The sequence below is a fragment of the Salmo trutta genome, chromosome 10, assembly GCF_901001165.1.
Source record: "Salmo trutta chromosome 10, fSalTru1.1, whole genome shotgun sequence".
Taxonomy (NCBI): Eukaryota; Metazoa; Chordata; class Actinopteri; order Salmoniformes; family Salmonidae; genus Salmo; species Salmo trutta.
In genome coordinates, this window is record NC_042966.1 from 27,840,062 (window position 1) to 27,856,068 (window position 16,007).

The 16,007-nt window shown below is 42.2% G+C and overlaps 2 protein-coding genes across 12 annotated transcripts in view; one reads left to right on the forward strand and one right to left on the reverse strand.

Moving 5' to 3' along the window:
- Positions 1-9,358, reverse strand: part of sdccag8 (SHH signaling and ciliogenesis regulator sdccag8) — a 64,321-nt gene extending 54,963 nt beyond the window's left edge. For all 3 annotated transcript variants that reach the window (XM_029765215.1, XM_029765214.1, XM_029765216.1), the window contains exons 1-10: positions 8,832-9,358; positions 8,381-8,527; positions 5,576-5,661; positions 5,136-5,249; positions 4,792-4,917; positions 4,584-4,688; positions 4,345-4,409; positions 4,008-4,199; positions 3,379-3,517; positions 222-374 (exon numbers count right to left, since the gene is read on the reverse strand). In XM_029765215.1, the coding sequence (XP_029621075.1) occupies positions 222-374; positions 3,379-3,517; positions 4,008-4,199; positions 4,345-4,409; positions 4,584-4,688; positions 4,792-4,917; positions 5,136-5,249; positions 5,576-5,661; positions 8,381-8,527; positions 8,832-8,898 (1,194 nt within the window). In that variant the 5' untranslated portion in view covers positions 8,899-9,358. The remainder of the gene's footprint in view (positions 1-221; positions 375-3,378; positions 3,518-4,007; positions 4,200-4,344; positions 4,410-4,583; positions 4,689-4,791; positions 4,918-5,135; positions 5,250-5,575; positions 5,662-8,380; positions 8,528-8,831) is intronic.
- Positions 9,359-9,456: 98 nt separating this feature from the next.
- Positions 9,457-16,007, forward strand: part of cep170aa (centrosomal protein 170Aa) — a 64,241-nt gene continuing 57,690 nt past the window's right edge. For 3 of the 9 annotated variants that reach the window (XM_029765206.1, XM_029765212.1, XM_029765211.1), the window contains exon 1: positions 9,461-9,614. The gene's annotated coding sequence lies outside the window, so the exon portion shown is untranslated. Of the gene's footprint in view, positions 9,615-16,007 lie in introns of all 9 variants that reach the window. The other 6 variants (XM_029765207.1, XM_029765208.1, XM_029765204.1 and 3 more) reach the window with 5 other exon arrangements.

Below are 16,007 nucleotides of genomic sequence, written 5' to 3' on the forward strand. Positions count from 1 at the left end.
AATGTATACAGTGCCTTCAGAAAGTATTCAGACCCCTTGACAGTAGTTACATAGAAAATAACGTTTTTTTAATACTCAAATACTGCATCTTTAATATATTTTATGCTTGCTGCTATTGTATTACCTGAATAAAACATTTAATTAGCGACTAGGATAAATAGAGAAAGTTTAACATATCTCAATTTGAGCTTTATGAAAGTTTCAAAGGCAGAAGGACAGACCGTTTGGGACAGTGTCTCCTTCTCCTTGAGGGCCTCGTTGCGTACCCCCTCTCTGGCATAAGAGATTTTCTCCTGCTCAGCAGCCATCTCAGTCTCCAGCCTCTCTCTCTGTCTGGCCAGCTCCCTGGCAAATGCCTCACACTGCACCACCGCCTGTAGGAAGAACAAAACTAGTACACACAGACACGGACGGGTACACACAAGTGTCAAAGGGAGGATACAGCAAAAAATATATTTCAAGTGTCTCACAAAAAAATACGTTATGTTTACCACTTCTATATCTTGAAAACATGTACAACATCATATAAACCTTTCAGATTCACTGTTCTAATCAGGTACTGTACTAGTCTCGAAAAGCCGACCCTAGGCAACAGCAGTGACTAGAGTCTGCTAGATATGACTGACTCTCTTGGTCAGTCCGATAAGGGGAAAAAAAGGCTGACATGCCAGAACGTTGCAATTCTAAACATACACATAGGGTAAAGGGGATACCTAGTCAGTTGTACAACTGAATGCATTCAACTGAAATGTGTCTTCCACATTTAACACAACCCCTCTGAATCAGAGAGGTGCAGGGTGGCTGCCTTAAATCAACATCCTCAGCTCGGGGATTCGATCCAGCACGAAAGTGATTTTAGTGAAGGTAGTTGATGCAAACTAGCTACTTGTGAAATGCAGGAATTAAAAATAACCTCTGATCTCCACCTTGCTACAGTGAGGGAAAAAAGTATTTGATCCCCTGCTGATTCTGTATATTTGCCCACTGACAAAGAAATTAGCAGTCTATAATTTTAATGGTAGGTTTATTTGAACAGTGAGAGACAGAATAACAACAAAAAAATCCAGAAAAACACATGTCAAAAATGTTATAAAATTATTTGCATTTTAATGAGGGAAATAAGTATTTGACCCCTCTGCAAAACATGACTTAGTACTTGGTGGCAAAACACTTGTTGGCAATCACAGAGGTCAGACGTTTCTTGTAGTTGGCCACCAGGTTTGCACACATCTCAGGAGGGATTTTGTCCCACTCCTCTTCGCAGATCTTCTCCAAGTCATTATGGTTTCAAGGCTGACGTTTGGCAACTCGAACCTTCAGCTCCCTCCACAGATTTTCTATGGGATTAAGGTCTGGAGACTGGCTAGGCCACTCCAGGACCTTGGCAAACTGCTACAAGACCATGGTGCTTGCCTACGGAGCTGAGGGGAACAGCACCTCCATACCTTCAGGCTCTGATCAGTCCCTACACCCAAAGAAGGGCACTGCGTTCATCCACCTCTGGCCTGCTCGCCTCCCTACCTCTGCGGAAGCACAGTTCCCGCTCAGCCCAGTCAAAACTGTTCGCTGCTCTGGCACCCCAATGGTGGAACAAGCTCCCTCGCGATGCCAGGACAGCGGAGTCAATCACCACTTTCCGGAGACACCTGAAACCCCACCTCTTTAAGGAATACCTAGGATAGGATAAAGTAATCCTTCTAACCCCCCCCCCAAAAAAGATATAGATGTACTATTGTAAAGTGGTTGTTCCACTGGATATCATAAGGTGAATGCACCAATTTGTAAGTCGCTCTGGATAAGAGCGTCTGCTAAATGACGTAAATGCAAAATGTAAATGTAAACTTCAGACGGGCATGTATATGTGCTTTCTTGAGCAGGGGGACCTTGCGGGCGCTGCAGGATTTCAGTCCTTCATGGCGTAGTGTTACCAATTGTTTTTTTGGTGACTATGGTCCCAGCTGCCTTGAGATCATTGACAAGATCCTCCCGTAAGGTTCAGGGCTGATTCTTCACCGTTCTCATGATCATTGCAACTCCACGAGGTGAGATCTTGCATGGAGCCCCAGGCCGAGGGAGATTGACAGTTCTTTTGTGTTTCTTCCATTTGCGAATAACCGCACCAACTGTTGTCACTTTCTCACCAAGCTGCTTGGCGATGGTCTTGTAGCCCATTCCAGCCCTGTGTAGGTCTACAATCTTGTCCCTGACATCCTTGGAGAGCTCTTTGGTCTTGGCCATGGTGGAGAGTTTGGAATCTGATTGATTGATTGCTTCTGTGGACAGGTGTCTTTTATACAGGTAACAAACTGAGATTAGGAGCACTCCCTTTAAGAGTGTGCTCCTAATCTCAGCTCGTTACCTGTATAAAAGACACCTGGGAGCCAGAAATCTTTCTGATTGAGAGGGGGTCAAATACTTATTTCCCTCATTAAAATGCAAATCAATTTATAACATTTTTGACATGCGTTTTCTGGATTTTTTTGTTGTTATTCTGTCTCTCACTGTTCAAATAAACCTACCATTAAAATTATAGACTGATAATTTCTTTGTCAGTGGGCAAACGTACAAAATCAGCAGGGGATCAAATACTTTTGTCCCTCACTGTAGCTACTAGTTTGTATTTTATTCAGGCAGATGAGGTAGCGCGTAGCCAGTGACATAGTTACTCTATGCCAAACTGACGTTCTGTTATGTACAGACGTGTTAAGCCGGAACATTGGAACATTGTGGAAGGCAACCCGGATGTCTAGAGAGACTAATCACGTACAAAAGGGTCCAAGCAAAAACATTAAAACCAGTATAGTGAAAACGCTGACGTCATCCATTCCTATGGAAAACTCCAGATGGTGCATGAAGCCGGAAGGATTTGAATTTGAAGTGGCCATAACTAGCAAAGGATCACAGTCAATGTAGTCTTTTTCATCCTGACTAAGAGTCAACCTTAATGTCTATGGCACCGCATCGTAGCACGCTGGCCTGTGATTGGTCTGTTTCAGCATGTGCTCCTGTGTGACGACAAATGTAGTAGTCAGAATGGATCACTATTTCATTAAATATCTTGATTTGTAGCCAACTTTAAAATAATTCACCGTGGGGATCAAACTTGATCATAATAAATACATTTTAGAGCCTACAACGGCCATCAATTATTATATTTTTTTGTTCTGGCGATCATAATTTACATAGGCTTTCTAGGGTAGACCAGGGCTTTTGGCACCGGTACGTTGCTATGCAGGTAGCCGACCAGCAGAGCTTGTGACTTCACGCTCCAGACCGGACACTGGGTCCAAACCATTAAAGTGTGTAGTTGAGCAGCCTGACCATTAGATGTCACTGCTGCTCAGTAATGTTCCGCAAGTGAGTGGTTGTCTGATTCACCCTGGTCTTCTCCAGGTTGGCCTCCTCAGCCATCTCTACAGCCTGTTTGACCTGCTGGTAGGCTGCCCACTCTCTCTGCTGGGCCTCGCTCTGACTGGCCCTCAAAGAGCACAGCACACTCATCAGCTCATCACGCTCTCTGTGGGACACACACACACACACACACAGAGAGATAAACACACATGCTCATTTCAATGTGGGCAAATAAAAGCTATGTTCATCAATAATCCTTTTGGTGTAAGGATACTAATTTTCACAGTCACTTGTAGACATGCCATGCCCTCTCAAAGCCAGATTTGTCATTTGTGATTGACATGGAGAATGAATTACTGACAACCTTGCTAAAGGGGATGGAAAATTGATTGCTTTGTGTCAGAATATGCCAACTAGATTGATTGAGATGACATCTCAATGTGAACATTCTTCCTTTTACATAGCTCAGAGGCACTGACCAACCAATGAACAAGGGAATAAATAAAGTGTGATCAATGGCAAAGCCTTAGGCGTACTGGATAGGAAAGATGTCCCTTGGTTTGGTATGGTGGTATGAGGGGGAAGAGACCTTGTAGGAACCCAACTACTCTAATGAATACAGGACAAAATATCAGGACAAAAGCATGATCACTGACTTGGTGAGTCTCTCAATGGCCTGGATGTGCATGTTGGAGTGTGTCTCTGCCAGCACGGCCTCATTCTGGGCACACTTCAGACAGAGGCCGCCTACGCACTGCTTGGCACTGCCCGCCGCTGCCATCACTTCCTTATGTCTCAGACGACCTTTGACTTCTTCACACTCCTTCTGACTGCTGGCCAGGTTCTTGCTGAATGGAGGTGATCAAAACAACAGAATATCAGGAAAATGGTTGGAAAATGCACGAAGAGGATGAAAAATTCAACCGTGATTAATCGCATATGCAAGATCTCTGTGAATTAATGCTGATCTATAAAGTCATACAGTTCACTTACTTCAGTGACCTTACTTGAGCTTCCAGTGTCTCTGTCTGGGCTAGATAGAGGGATTTGAGCTGCTCCTGAGGCCAAGTTGATAATGTGATGTTGGAGAGGAGATTAGCTGTCAACATTACTCTCAAGTCACTTCAAAATGTAAAAGCTAGGCTAATAAACGAATGTATCTACATGTAGAAATGCTGTCAGCTGCTGTACTCAGTACGGAAGGTTAGGTGACCATAGTCACACAGGCCTACCAGTTCTTTCTTCCACTTGTGTTCCTCTGCTTGTTGAAAGACAGTATGAGCTGGTATGAAAGCTGTTCTTTGAGGATTGTCTTCTCTGGGCGGCTCGGAATTCACCTAGGAGAGAATACAATGATGAAAAATGGGTCCTTCTGTCGTGTCTGCACTTATCTCCACAATGGAATTTTAACCCAGGACCATCATTGTGAAAACCCATTACCGTGCCATCTAAGAGAGTGTAGTCTTTCAGGGTGTCTTCCACCAGTTTGGACTTGATCTCTCCATGTAGTTTCTCATTCTCTACCACCACCACCCTTATCCTCTGTTTCATCCCCAGAAGCTCCTCCTGCCAACAACATCAACGAGCAGTCACAAACAGATACACAGTTGTGCTTAGGTCAGTAGATGCTGGTAGAATTTTTGCGGGTTACAAGTGTCCAGCAAGATGAACATCTACCACTGTAATTAATTCAATGTAATGAATATCCATTGGTGAACAAATTGAAAAATAACTTTAATGAGTCAGTGGTAACGAGAGACTGTGGGGTCATCATAGAGACAGACCTTGCAGAACTTGACCTCAGCCTCCAGGTGCTGGATGTACTCTGACTGGTTGTGGAGAATGGGGACCAGGTCTTTAACAGCAGGCATGCTAGAGCTCACATCATCTTGACACCTCTGGTAAAATGAATTAAAGAAGGATTGTCTCTGTTAGTCATCAACAAACTTACAATCGGACAATAAAAGCATTGCACCCAAAACAAATTGTGCAAAAAAACGAACTAGTCTGCCACACCACCAGTGTCTGAACTCAATAACTACATAGTTATTTCCAAGAGGTTTTTTGGTGATCAATCAATATATTGCCGTAGGATGGAATTGATGAAGTGGAGTTGATCTGATCTAAATAGGCTGATAAAGGGAAAGGACATCTAGACATCTGTGTTGTGTTAATTGTCTTAAATCTTAACATAGATGCTTATGCACAGTCTTGAGGATAGTACCTTTGGAGAAGATTTTCTCTTTGAAGGAGAAGTGAGTGAAAGTGTCTCTTTTTGCTGCTTTTGCAGGAGTGATCGCAGCTGATTGACTGAAAAACAAAATAAACCATTAGCATATGTAGCAGTGCAAATACACAGGTAAAACTGATTGAAAAAAATATCTGCGGGGATAATAATGAAGTGTGCATGTTATTTTGGGAAATCAGTGCTGATGCATGAAGATGTGTCTCTATGGTAGGGTTCTCCAACTTTAGCTACTGATTGTACGCCAGATATGTGATAACTGTGTTTCCATTTTGTATTTTATTAGAATCCACATTAGCTGTTTCCAAGGCAGCAGCTACTCTTAGGGTTCAAACAGAAATAAAACATTACATTATACACATCTGTGTTGCTTCATTATTACATAACAAGTGTACATTGCTCAATTTTTTCATTACAATTTTACATGACTAAGAATAATGTGCGTGTGTGTTGCAAGGCATTAAAGGTTAGCTTATACAAAACTCTGACCTGTTCTCGATTCGGAGAAAAAGGCATCATATACAGAGGATTCAGAAAGTATTCAGACCTGTTGACTTTTTCCACATTTTGTTACGTTACAGCCTTATTCTAAAATGTATTAAATATTTTTTTCCCCCTAATAAATCTATACACACACACAATAACCCATAATGACAAAGCGAAAACACATTAAGACATTTTTGCAAATGTATAAAAAAAAAATTAAAAACATACCTTACTTATTTACATAAGTATTCCAACCCTTTGCTATGAGACTCGAAAATGAGATCAGGTGCATCCTGTTTCCATTGATCATCCTTGAGATGTTTCTACAACTTGATTAGAGTCCACCTGTCATAAATTCAATTGGTTTGACATGATTTGGAAAAGAACATGTCTATATAAGGTCCCACAGTTGACAGTGCATGTTAGGACAAAAACCAAGCAATGAGGTCAAAGGAATTGGCCGTGGAGCTCCAAGGCAGGATTGTGTCGAGGCACAGATCTGGAGAAGGGTACCAAAACATTTCTGCAGCATTGCAGGTCCCCAAGAACACAGTGGCCTCCATCATTCTTAAATGGAAGAAATTTGGAACCACCAAGACTCTTCCTAGAGCTGGCCGACAGGCCAAACTGAGCAATAGGGGGAGAAGGGCCTTGGTCCAGAGTTGTTCTGTGGAGATGGGAGAACCTTCCAGAAGGACAACCATCTCTGCAGTTCTCCACCAATCAGGACTTTATGGTAGAGTGGCCAGACGGAAGACACTCAGTAAAAGGCACATGACAGCCCGCTTTCTCAGACCATGAGAAACAATATTCTTTGGTCTGATGAAACCAAGATTGAACTCTTTTGGCCTGAATGCCTAGCATCTCATAACTTGGCGCCATCCCTACGGTGAAGCATAGTGGTGGCAGCATCATGCTGTGGTGATGTTTTTCAGTGGCAGGGACAGAAAGACTAGTCAGGATCGAGGGAAAGATGAACAGAGCAAAGTACAGAGATCCTTGATGAAAATCTGCTCCAGAGCACTCAGGACCTCAGACTGGGGTGAAGGTTCACCTTCCAACAGGACAACGACCCTAAGCACACAGCCAAGACAACGCAGGAGTGGCTTCGGGATAAGTCTCTGAATGTCCTTGAGTGGCCCAGCTAGAGCCCGGACTTGAACCTGATTGAACGTCTCTGGAGAGACCTGAAAATAGCTGTACAGCGACGCTCCCCATCCAACCTGACAGAGCTTGAGAGAATGTGCAGAGAAGAATGTGACAAACTCCCCAAATACAGGTGTGCCAAGCGTATAGCATCATACCCAAGAAGACTTGATGCTGTAATCGCTGCCAAAAGGTGCTTCAACAAAGTACTGACTAAAGGGCCTGAATACTTATGTAAATGTGATGTTTTTTTATTATTATTATAAATTTGCACAAATTTCCAAATACCTGTTTTTGCTATGTCATTATGGAGTATTGAGTGTAGATTGAGGGGAAAAAAACTATTTAATCCATTTTAGAATAAAGTTGTAATGTAACAAAATGTGGAAAGTCAAAGGGTCTGAATACTTTCCGAATGCACAGTGTACATTTGCAAGTAGCTCTACAAAAACCAGAGAACTCAGAAAGATATTAAAACCATGTTTTGTATCGAGTGAGAAATGCCTCTTACAAGTTGTTTTGAAGTTGTTTTGGTTGTACTGTGTGTCACGCTGTCATCTACTTCACGCGGCCGCATAGAAATGACTAATCCTGCAAAGATGCTGGGAAACGCTAGATGTGTGGCAGCTAAGACAGTGAGGAACCTCCTTGCGCAGTACAAGACATTGATTTAATATCTTTCCGAGTTCTCTTTTTTTTTGGGGGGGGGGGGCAACAGCAAACAGACACAGACATTTATACGATACCCTTTTCCCCAAATCGAGAACGAAGACGGTAACGCCAAGAGCAGGTTAGTTTCAACATCTATGGCTGTGTTTTGTATAACCTAACCTGTAACGCCCAGTAATAGAAACATTGTTATCACATATCTGCCGTACAGATCTATAGCTTCTCCAACTCCAGTCCTGGACAGCAGCTAGTGGGGAGCAAGTTTCTGCTACAGCCCATCTCTTATACACCAAAGTATTCAACTAACCATAGTCCTGAGACTGGAGTATGAGAGTCCTCAATCTGGACTATAATTAGTCAAATCAGGTGTGTTACTGCAGGGCTGGAATGAAAGCCTTCACACCCAGTAGCTTTCCAGGACTGGATTTGGAAAACCCTGGTCTATGGGACCCAAGTGATGACATTGATCACAGGCTCAAGTACCAGCTTCACTCTGTTGCCTTCGGTTCCATGAGTCCTCTCCAGTCATGCTGTCTGTGTCTCCAGCCCTGCCTGGTTCCATGCCCTCTGCATCTGAGCTGGGCTCCTCCAGTGCACTGCTGAGCTGCTGGATGCTGCGGTTCGCTCTCTCTGGGGGTCAAATCATCATGTTGAAAGGTTTACTGTGTAATAGATATGACTGTATTTGTAAGGCTGAATAACAAACTAATGACAATGTATCTCTCTTTTGAGAAGAGATAGACTAGAGAGTAAACGTGGGGATGTTGTCTTGATTATTTAGCCAGCTCTTGTCGGGAACACTTGAAGTAGGTATATGGCTAATGTTAACTACAAAATAGAGTAAAATAAAAGCTAGCTAGCTAGTTATTGTGCATAATTTTCTGGCTAAACAAAACCCTTATCTTAAGCTAGCTAACTAGCCTAATGTCGTTACCTCTGAGTTTCTTTTGATATGCTCCCAACTCTTCTTCCTCCTCATCAGAATCCAACAGTGGCTTCATGGATAACTTGTGTGTGTGTGTGTTCTTGATGTAGCTAGCTAGCTTCACATAAAAACGTTGCTATCATGTACATAACAAAAGACACCACAGAGATATGCTCTGGAGACTAGCAGAGATGTATATGTAGCTATGCCTAGTTTCACCTCAGATGGCAACCGTTGAAATGAGCAGCTTTACAAATACTTCCGTAAACCAAACAATGAGCCTTGGAACTTGTCGTTTTATTCTGGACGCGATGTCCAACTTTTGAATTGCACAGTTGAAAATAAAAACTGTAACCACAAGATCGCGTTGGTAGGCCTATCAGATTGGTATGATCGCGAGATCAGCCTTCGTAATCACATAAAGTAGCTTTTATTCGGCCACAACAATGCACACTAATACATGTTAACCGAATGAATTTGCAGAATTTCACAACATTGTAGTACATATTTGGTTTTAATCTTTGCATTTATTTTATCCCAAATCCCCATTCGACCGCACATTTGCCAATCAATCTGGAAAAACACGCCCACTGGGTCGAGCTGGAAGTGCAGACGCTGGCGTGGAGGATGTAGGCAGCTCTCCGCTATTTCTAGTGGAATAGCGTTATTGCAGCGCAACTGAGAGAAGACCAACGCGCATAAGGACAGGGCTGGGCACCGACATCAGCGTACAGTTCCATTGGATATAGCAAGTCTCCATAACAGCCAGCCGAATAGAGCAGCAAAGAAAGGGTAAGTGAGAAATGCATGATAATAAAACGTTTTCCACAGCTGTGTGATTGTCTTGGGGAGAATGTTTTTATTGCAACCAAATCTTCCAAGTAAACCAACTGTACAAATTAATACATACATGCAGTTTCTGTTTTACCTTCTGTCAATGTAACTGGAAGATCTGGAACCATGATAAAATAGGCTACAACGTTTTAATTTCAAGGCATATTGGTAAATTATGAAATAATAGATGAAAGTAAGGCCTAAATGATAAATCTCATAATTCACAATGGGCCTATGCAGAATGATTACCGCAGCCTATAAAGTCTGATGTCTTATTGGTTAACGATATGTAGAGTGAGAGAAAGCGCAGTGAGACTGGCTTGGCTAGTGGCGGTGTATTGTAATGCTGCATGCATGACTACTTCTCCAGCCTTTGTGGGCTTGCTACATTGTTGCAAATATTCCTTGCCATGTAATCGGCTACTGTTTATCCGAGAAGCAATAAAGAAACGCTGTACTGTAGCTACAGTAGCGTTTGATTATTTGCTACATTTTCTTTAGTTGATACAATTTTGATAGTCTAATGCTCGCCTTTAGCTTTAGCCAACCAGGCTATGCTCAGGCTAGGCAGCGCTGGACCGGCCAGGATGTCCAGTTGTTCCCAGTTAATCAGTGGAGGCTACGGACTTCCATTCGATTAGTTCGTCTATTTGTAATGTTTAGAGGGTTTTTTATGCGAAAAGCTATGCCTTTCGTTTTGGTTTAGCTGTTTTTTCTTTCCCGAAGACGTACCCCTTACCCGAAGATGGGGTGCTTTGTTGTGAAGCCAGACAGCTGGCCTGGTTTGCATCCGCTCTCTTTGTGTAATGTGTAGATTTTTTCACGACACAAGACTTTAATTTCAAAAAGTGCTGCCAGTGCATCTGAATAATTTGATATGTTTAGTTTAATTGGGAATGAAGAGGCCTCTCCGTAGGGAGGTAATTAATGCTCGAATCTCTCAAGATGTCACCTAATGTCAAACTCCCATTAATTAATTAGAGCGGTGTTTTGCTTCGAGCTCTCTTTTTTATCAGAAAAGCTCGAGATTCTGCTTTTTCCTTATGCTCATTAAAAGTTATAAACGAATGTGAATCAGACATGCGGTGGTCAGTGCAATCATACGTCTTTATTAAACATTTATAGTCAGGCAAATTTGCTTATAATAGCTAGAACATTAAACCTATGTATGTACATTAAACAGCCTTTTGTCTGTTTGAAAACAGACTGGTATTCTTTGAGAGCGGGCCAGTGTACTACATTGACCGTTTTCTTTTGGATAGTTGTCTCCTCCTCCTGCAGGAATTCAAGTGTTGGACCTGTGCCACTGATAATGATAGCCAGCACTCCTCCAACTGTAACCGCTGGCTGTAGGCAGCTGCTTATTGGGAAGTATGTCACAGTCATTGTATGACTGGACAGGCAGCACACAGAACTAGCCTACGCCTAAGTACTGACACATTTTATGATGCTGTAGTTAGAATACTTCAAATATAGTTCTGCATCAATTATACAGTATACTGTACATTATTATCAAGGTCATCATGTCACTCATTAAGCTTTTTTCTTTAGTCTAGTCTCAATGACCTGGTAACAACAAGGTTTATAGAGGCAGGGTGTTTTCTTTGAATAATAACTTTTTTGTTTGTTTGAGGACTTTGTTGTCCTGCCCTGCCATTGTATCCCAACAGCCACGGGGAAGCTTGGGAAATTAGTTCACTTTACTATGGCATTTTGTATATTGTTCATCATGAGACTCTGCCTCCTTCACTCTAATACAGAGACTGCCATGAGGCCAGTTCCCTTTTCAGTGTTGTTATAATAGTGTTATTATACACACATATTAAGAATAGAACTGACGCTTCTACCAGGTCTGTTTTACTAGAGGTATATGGGTTAATGGCCTAAAAGAATAATGGCCTCTTTTGTTTTCAAGGACAGTGATCATTTTTGGCATACCATAGGTAGACTACTTTTCATCTATTTCATCAGCCAGTTCCATGTTATAAAACAACATTTGTGTGTCAACTTTTTCAACATGTAGAATAAGTGTCTCAAACAACATTTAATCTTCTTCACATCTGTTTTGGGGTGTAACCAGTAGTTTATATTTGGTTATATTTGTTCAATTGACTCCTATTATCTTTGCCAGTATGGATGATATTTTTCCGAGGGCCAGTCTCTGTTTCTGTGTGAGAGACATGGCTATTTTTATCGTGATGTGAAAATAGGAAGGTTATCTCTGGATAATATTAGAGGTGGTGTCATAGTCAACTTGGCATGGCTAGTGCTAATGTCACTATTAAGGCCAGAGGTAGAGCCAATGTTTCAGTCTCACAAGCTATGGTCAGTGTATTTACTAAACCAAACATTTGCTTTACTTGCTCTATAATCTGTAGGTTTTCTATAATCTGCTTTTCTAAAATAAAACATACATGTATTTATGTGTCTGGAGAAATTTTGCCTCCTTTCCCTGCTACTGCCCTGAATGGAACAAATCCTAACTGGTGCAGGACTGTGACCAATGCATTCAGTGTCCCGTCTCATCTACATATTGATCAAATAAATTCTTGATGTCCAAATTGATCCTTGTCTGGCACAAGCCAGTAGGGTCACCATTAGTGCAGGGTCCCCATATCCATAGAGAATGTTATGGTTAAATCCAGCATGACAATGTTACATGTGTGCTACATCACCTGTGACCTATATCAATATATCTTAAAATAATACTTGTAATAATTCTAATAGAATATATAACTTATTATAAACTGGGTGGTTCAAGCCCTGAATGCTGATTGGCTGACAGCCGTGGTATACCACGTGTATGACAAAACATGTATTTGTACTTCTCTAATTACGTTGGTAACCAGTTTCTAAGTCAATAAGGCACCTCAGGGGTTTGTGGTATATGGCCAATATACCACAGCTAAGGGCTGTGTCCAGGCTAAGGGCTGTATCCTAAGAACAGCCCTTAGCTGTGGTATATTGGCCATATACCACACCCCCTCCTGCCTTATTGCTTAAATATATAGCTTGAGGCCGAAATGTTATGTTAAACAGTTGAATTATGGATTTCTATGAAAATCTATCGATGACATTGTAAAAGGACAATGAGCATCTATTGTTTGATCTTGAATGGATGCAAATGGATTCTCAAACGGGATTCACTTGAATATACGTTTTCATGGCTATTTTTACTGTAAACAATTAAGCCATGCTGTACCTAAAACATGTACTGTAAGATATTTTAGGATCAGTAGTACTACTGGCATCAACTACAGTCTATACAGTGAAGCCCATCTGAGTAAAAAACATATGCCCAGCATTGGGCGGCAAGTAACCTAGCGGTTGAGAGCGTTGGGCCAGTAACCGAAAGGTCGCTGGTGTGAATCCCTGAGCCGACTAGGTGAAAAATCTGTCGGTGCCTTTGAGCAAGACACCTAACCCTAGTTGCTCTGGATAAACGTGTCTGCTAAATGTAAATGTATTTACATATGTAGGTCCTATGGATCCTTATGTGCGTTACTTCTTAAATTTGGCTTTACATACTGATCACAATCAGGCTTGATGTAGGATTTTTGCAGGGTTTTGTTTTTCAAACCAACTGCTCATGTGGTAAATGTGCTGTCTATGTTTCCGGACCATATGGTATTTTTGCAGCACCTCCAAAAATATTTGACCCCTTTTTCTCCCCAATTGGTAGTTACAGTCTTGTCCCATCGCTGCAACTCCCGTACGGACTCGGAAGAAGCGAAGGTCGAAAGCCATGCCTCCTCCAAAACACAACCCTGCCAAGCTACACTGCTCGCTTAACCAGGAAGTCAGCCGCACCAATGTGTCGGAGGAAACACAGTACAACTGGTTAGCGTGCATGAGCCCGGCACCTGCCACAAGGAGTTGCTAGAGTGTGATGGGACAAGGACATCCCGGGTGGCCAAACCCTCCCCTAAACCAGATTACGCTGGGCCAATGGGTCTCCCAGTCTCGGCCGGCTGTGACACAGTCTGGGATCAAACCCAGGTCTGTAGTAACACCTCTAACACTGCGATGTAGTGCCTTAGACCGCTGCGCCACTCAGGAGGCCCCTCTATGCATTTTTAACAAACCAATTTACCAAGCCTCAGAGATAACTTGCCCCAGTTGTGCCAAATTCAGGAAAGCCATTCATGATTTACAACACAATACAGTATGCTGATATTTTTGTTGTATAGTTTCTGCTATCAGTACTTATTATTGGATATGTGCAGTCAAGGTAATAGAACAATGTCTGCATGGCAAATGCATTTGTCCCCTTGAATGTTCTTGGTCTGTCAGACTGACAAGGGCAGAGAACAATGCTCGTCACTTAACCTTCACCCAGAATGGCCTCATGTTCACATTAGGAATAGGAACTGCTAGTAAGAGCTAACTATTGAGTCGTTACAATAACCATGACCTAATTAAACTAGAGAGCAGTAGTTAAATCACTATTTTAGATTAGATTAACGTTGTATCTTTTAAGCCTAGTAAGAAAGAGACAGTTTTCCAGACTGCTACCCAGACTGAGGCACACGACTACATGTTTATTACGTGGCTAGAGAGGCTTTCCATCAACATAATCTGTCTGCTCTGTTGGTTTTAGCTAGTGCTTGAGCATCCCTCAGTGGAGTTTACCATGTCAAACAAGGTTCATCACTAAAACTATGACAAACCTTGACACAAGAGACCCCAATTACGACCTATTCAAGAGTTTAAAGGGTCTTCCAACCTCCAATTACAAGATAATGTTTTGTAGGGCTATGGGCTCTTTGAGTTTATTTAGTCAACCAGAGTTGGTCTGTAGAGCTTGTCTTCCAGAGCCATTCTCCCTATACGTTTTTCTGTCCCCATAGCACCCAGCAATATGGTTCAATAACAGAGGGAGACTGTTAGCTATTGTTAAACTTTGCAGTCAGCCCAGACAACCGTCTCACCTAGACAACCGTCTCACCTAGACAACCGTCTCACCTAGACAACCGTCTCACCTAGACAACCATCTCACCTAGACAACCGTCTCACCTAGACAACCGTCTCACCTAGACAACCTAGACAACCGTCTCACCTAGACAACCGTCTCACCTAGACAACCGTCTCACCTAGACAACCGTCTCACCTAGACAACCATCTCACCTAGACAACCGTCTCACCTAGACAACCGTCTCACCTAGACAACCATCTCACCTAGACAACCGTCTCACCTAGACAACCATCTCACCTAGACAACCGTCTCACCTAGACAACCGTCTCACCTAGACAACCTAGACAACCGTCTCACCTAGACAACCGTCTCACCTAGACAACCGTCTCACCTAGAGACAACCGTCTCACCTAGACAACCGTCTCACCTAGACAACCGTCTCACCTAGACAACCATCTCAGTGCTGAGTCCTTGAAGATAATTATTTTGATCACCAAATTATTCTGTCACCAACTAATTATTATCAAATGAATGAATATAGATAAATGTTATTATGGATCCATAGACCAACTGATGTCATATAAGGATATGCAGATTACTAAATTATGTCAATACAAATACTAGCCTATTCTATTTGAGCAATTGGCATAGTGGCGCATTGTGGTTAGGTAAATGAGTGACACATCAATATCTTTTTCATGTATGTGCACAGGAAAAGTAGGCCATTCTGGTACAAACGTCAAAGTAAATTGTCTTCATACAGATTGACAGTCAGCATGAAACTGCAACACTCCCCTGGGAATAAGTCATTGAACCCTCAATGTATGCCCGGCACTTAAGTTTGAAGTTTTCCTATTGCATAGTCAAATTTCCTGCCAAACGACCAGATAGTGTCTGCGATAGCTGTTAAAATTTTAATCAGGTCTAATACTAGCAAGGGATGTTGTCTGAGGCCATGACGCCTTTAATCCTTCCCTGACGAAAGCCTATTTCTGGAGGAATGGATACACAAGATCAATCGATTGTGTGGTTATATAAAAATGTGCCTCCTAGTGATGAGTAATTACTCCCATACCAAAAACGTAAGATATTTAGATGGGAGCGCTATGCAGCCTAGCTGTAAGTCATTTAAAGAAAGGATCCTTGTGTCTGATCTCTCCTTTTGTGTAGGGTTAGATGTATACCTCTATGTCTGCTGGGCCTGGTCTGATCTGTCTGGCTGTAAATAATAGTGCAGTCATCTGGGACCAGAAAACTACTGTCTTATCCTGGGTGATACAGCCCTTTTTGTTGGTTATTGCCCTGGGCTGTTGTCTTGCCTCCCTATGCTTTCTGACTGTCTGGATGCAGCCATGTATCAAAGTAATGGACTCTCATTAGCTTTGGGCCATTGCCTGCTGAAGAAAAGAAGAAGATCAGACAAGCGTACTGTAGTA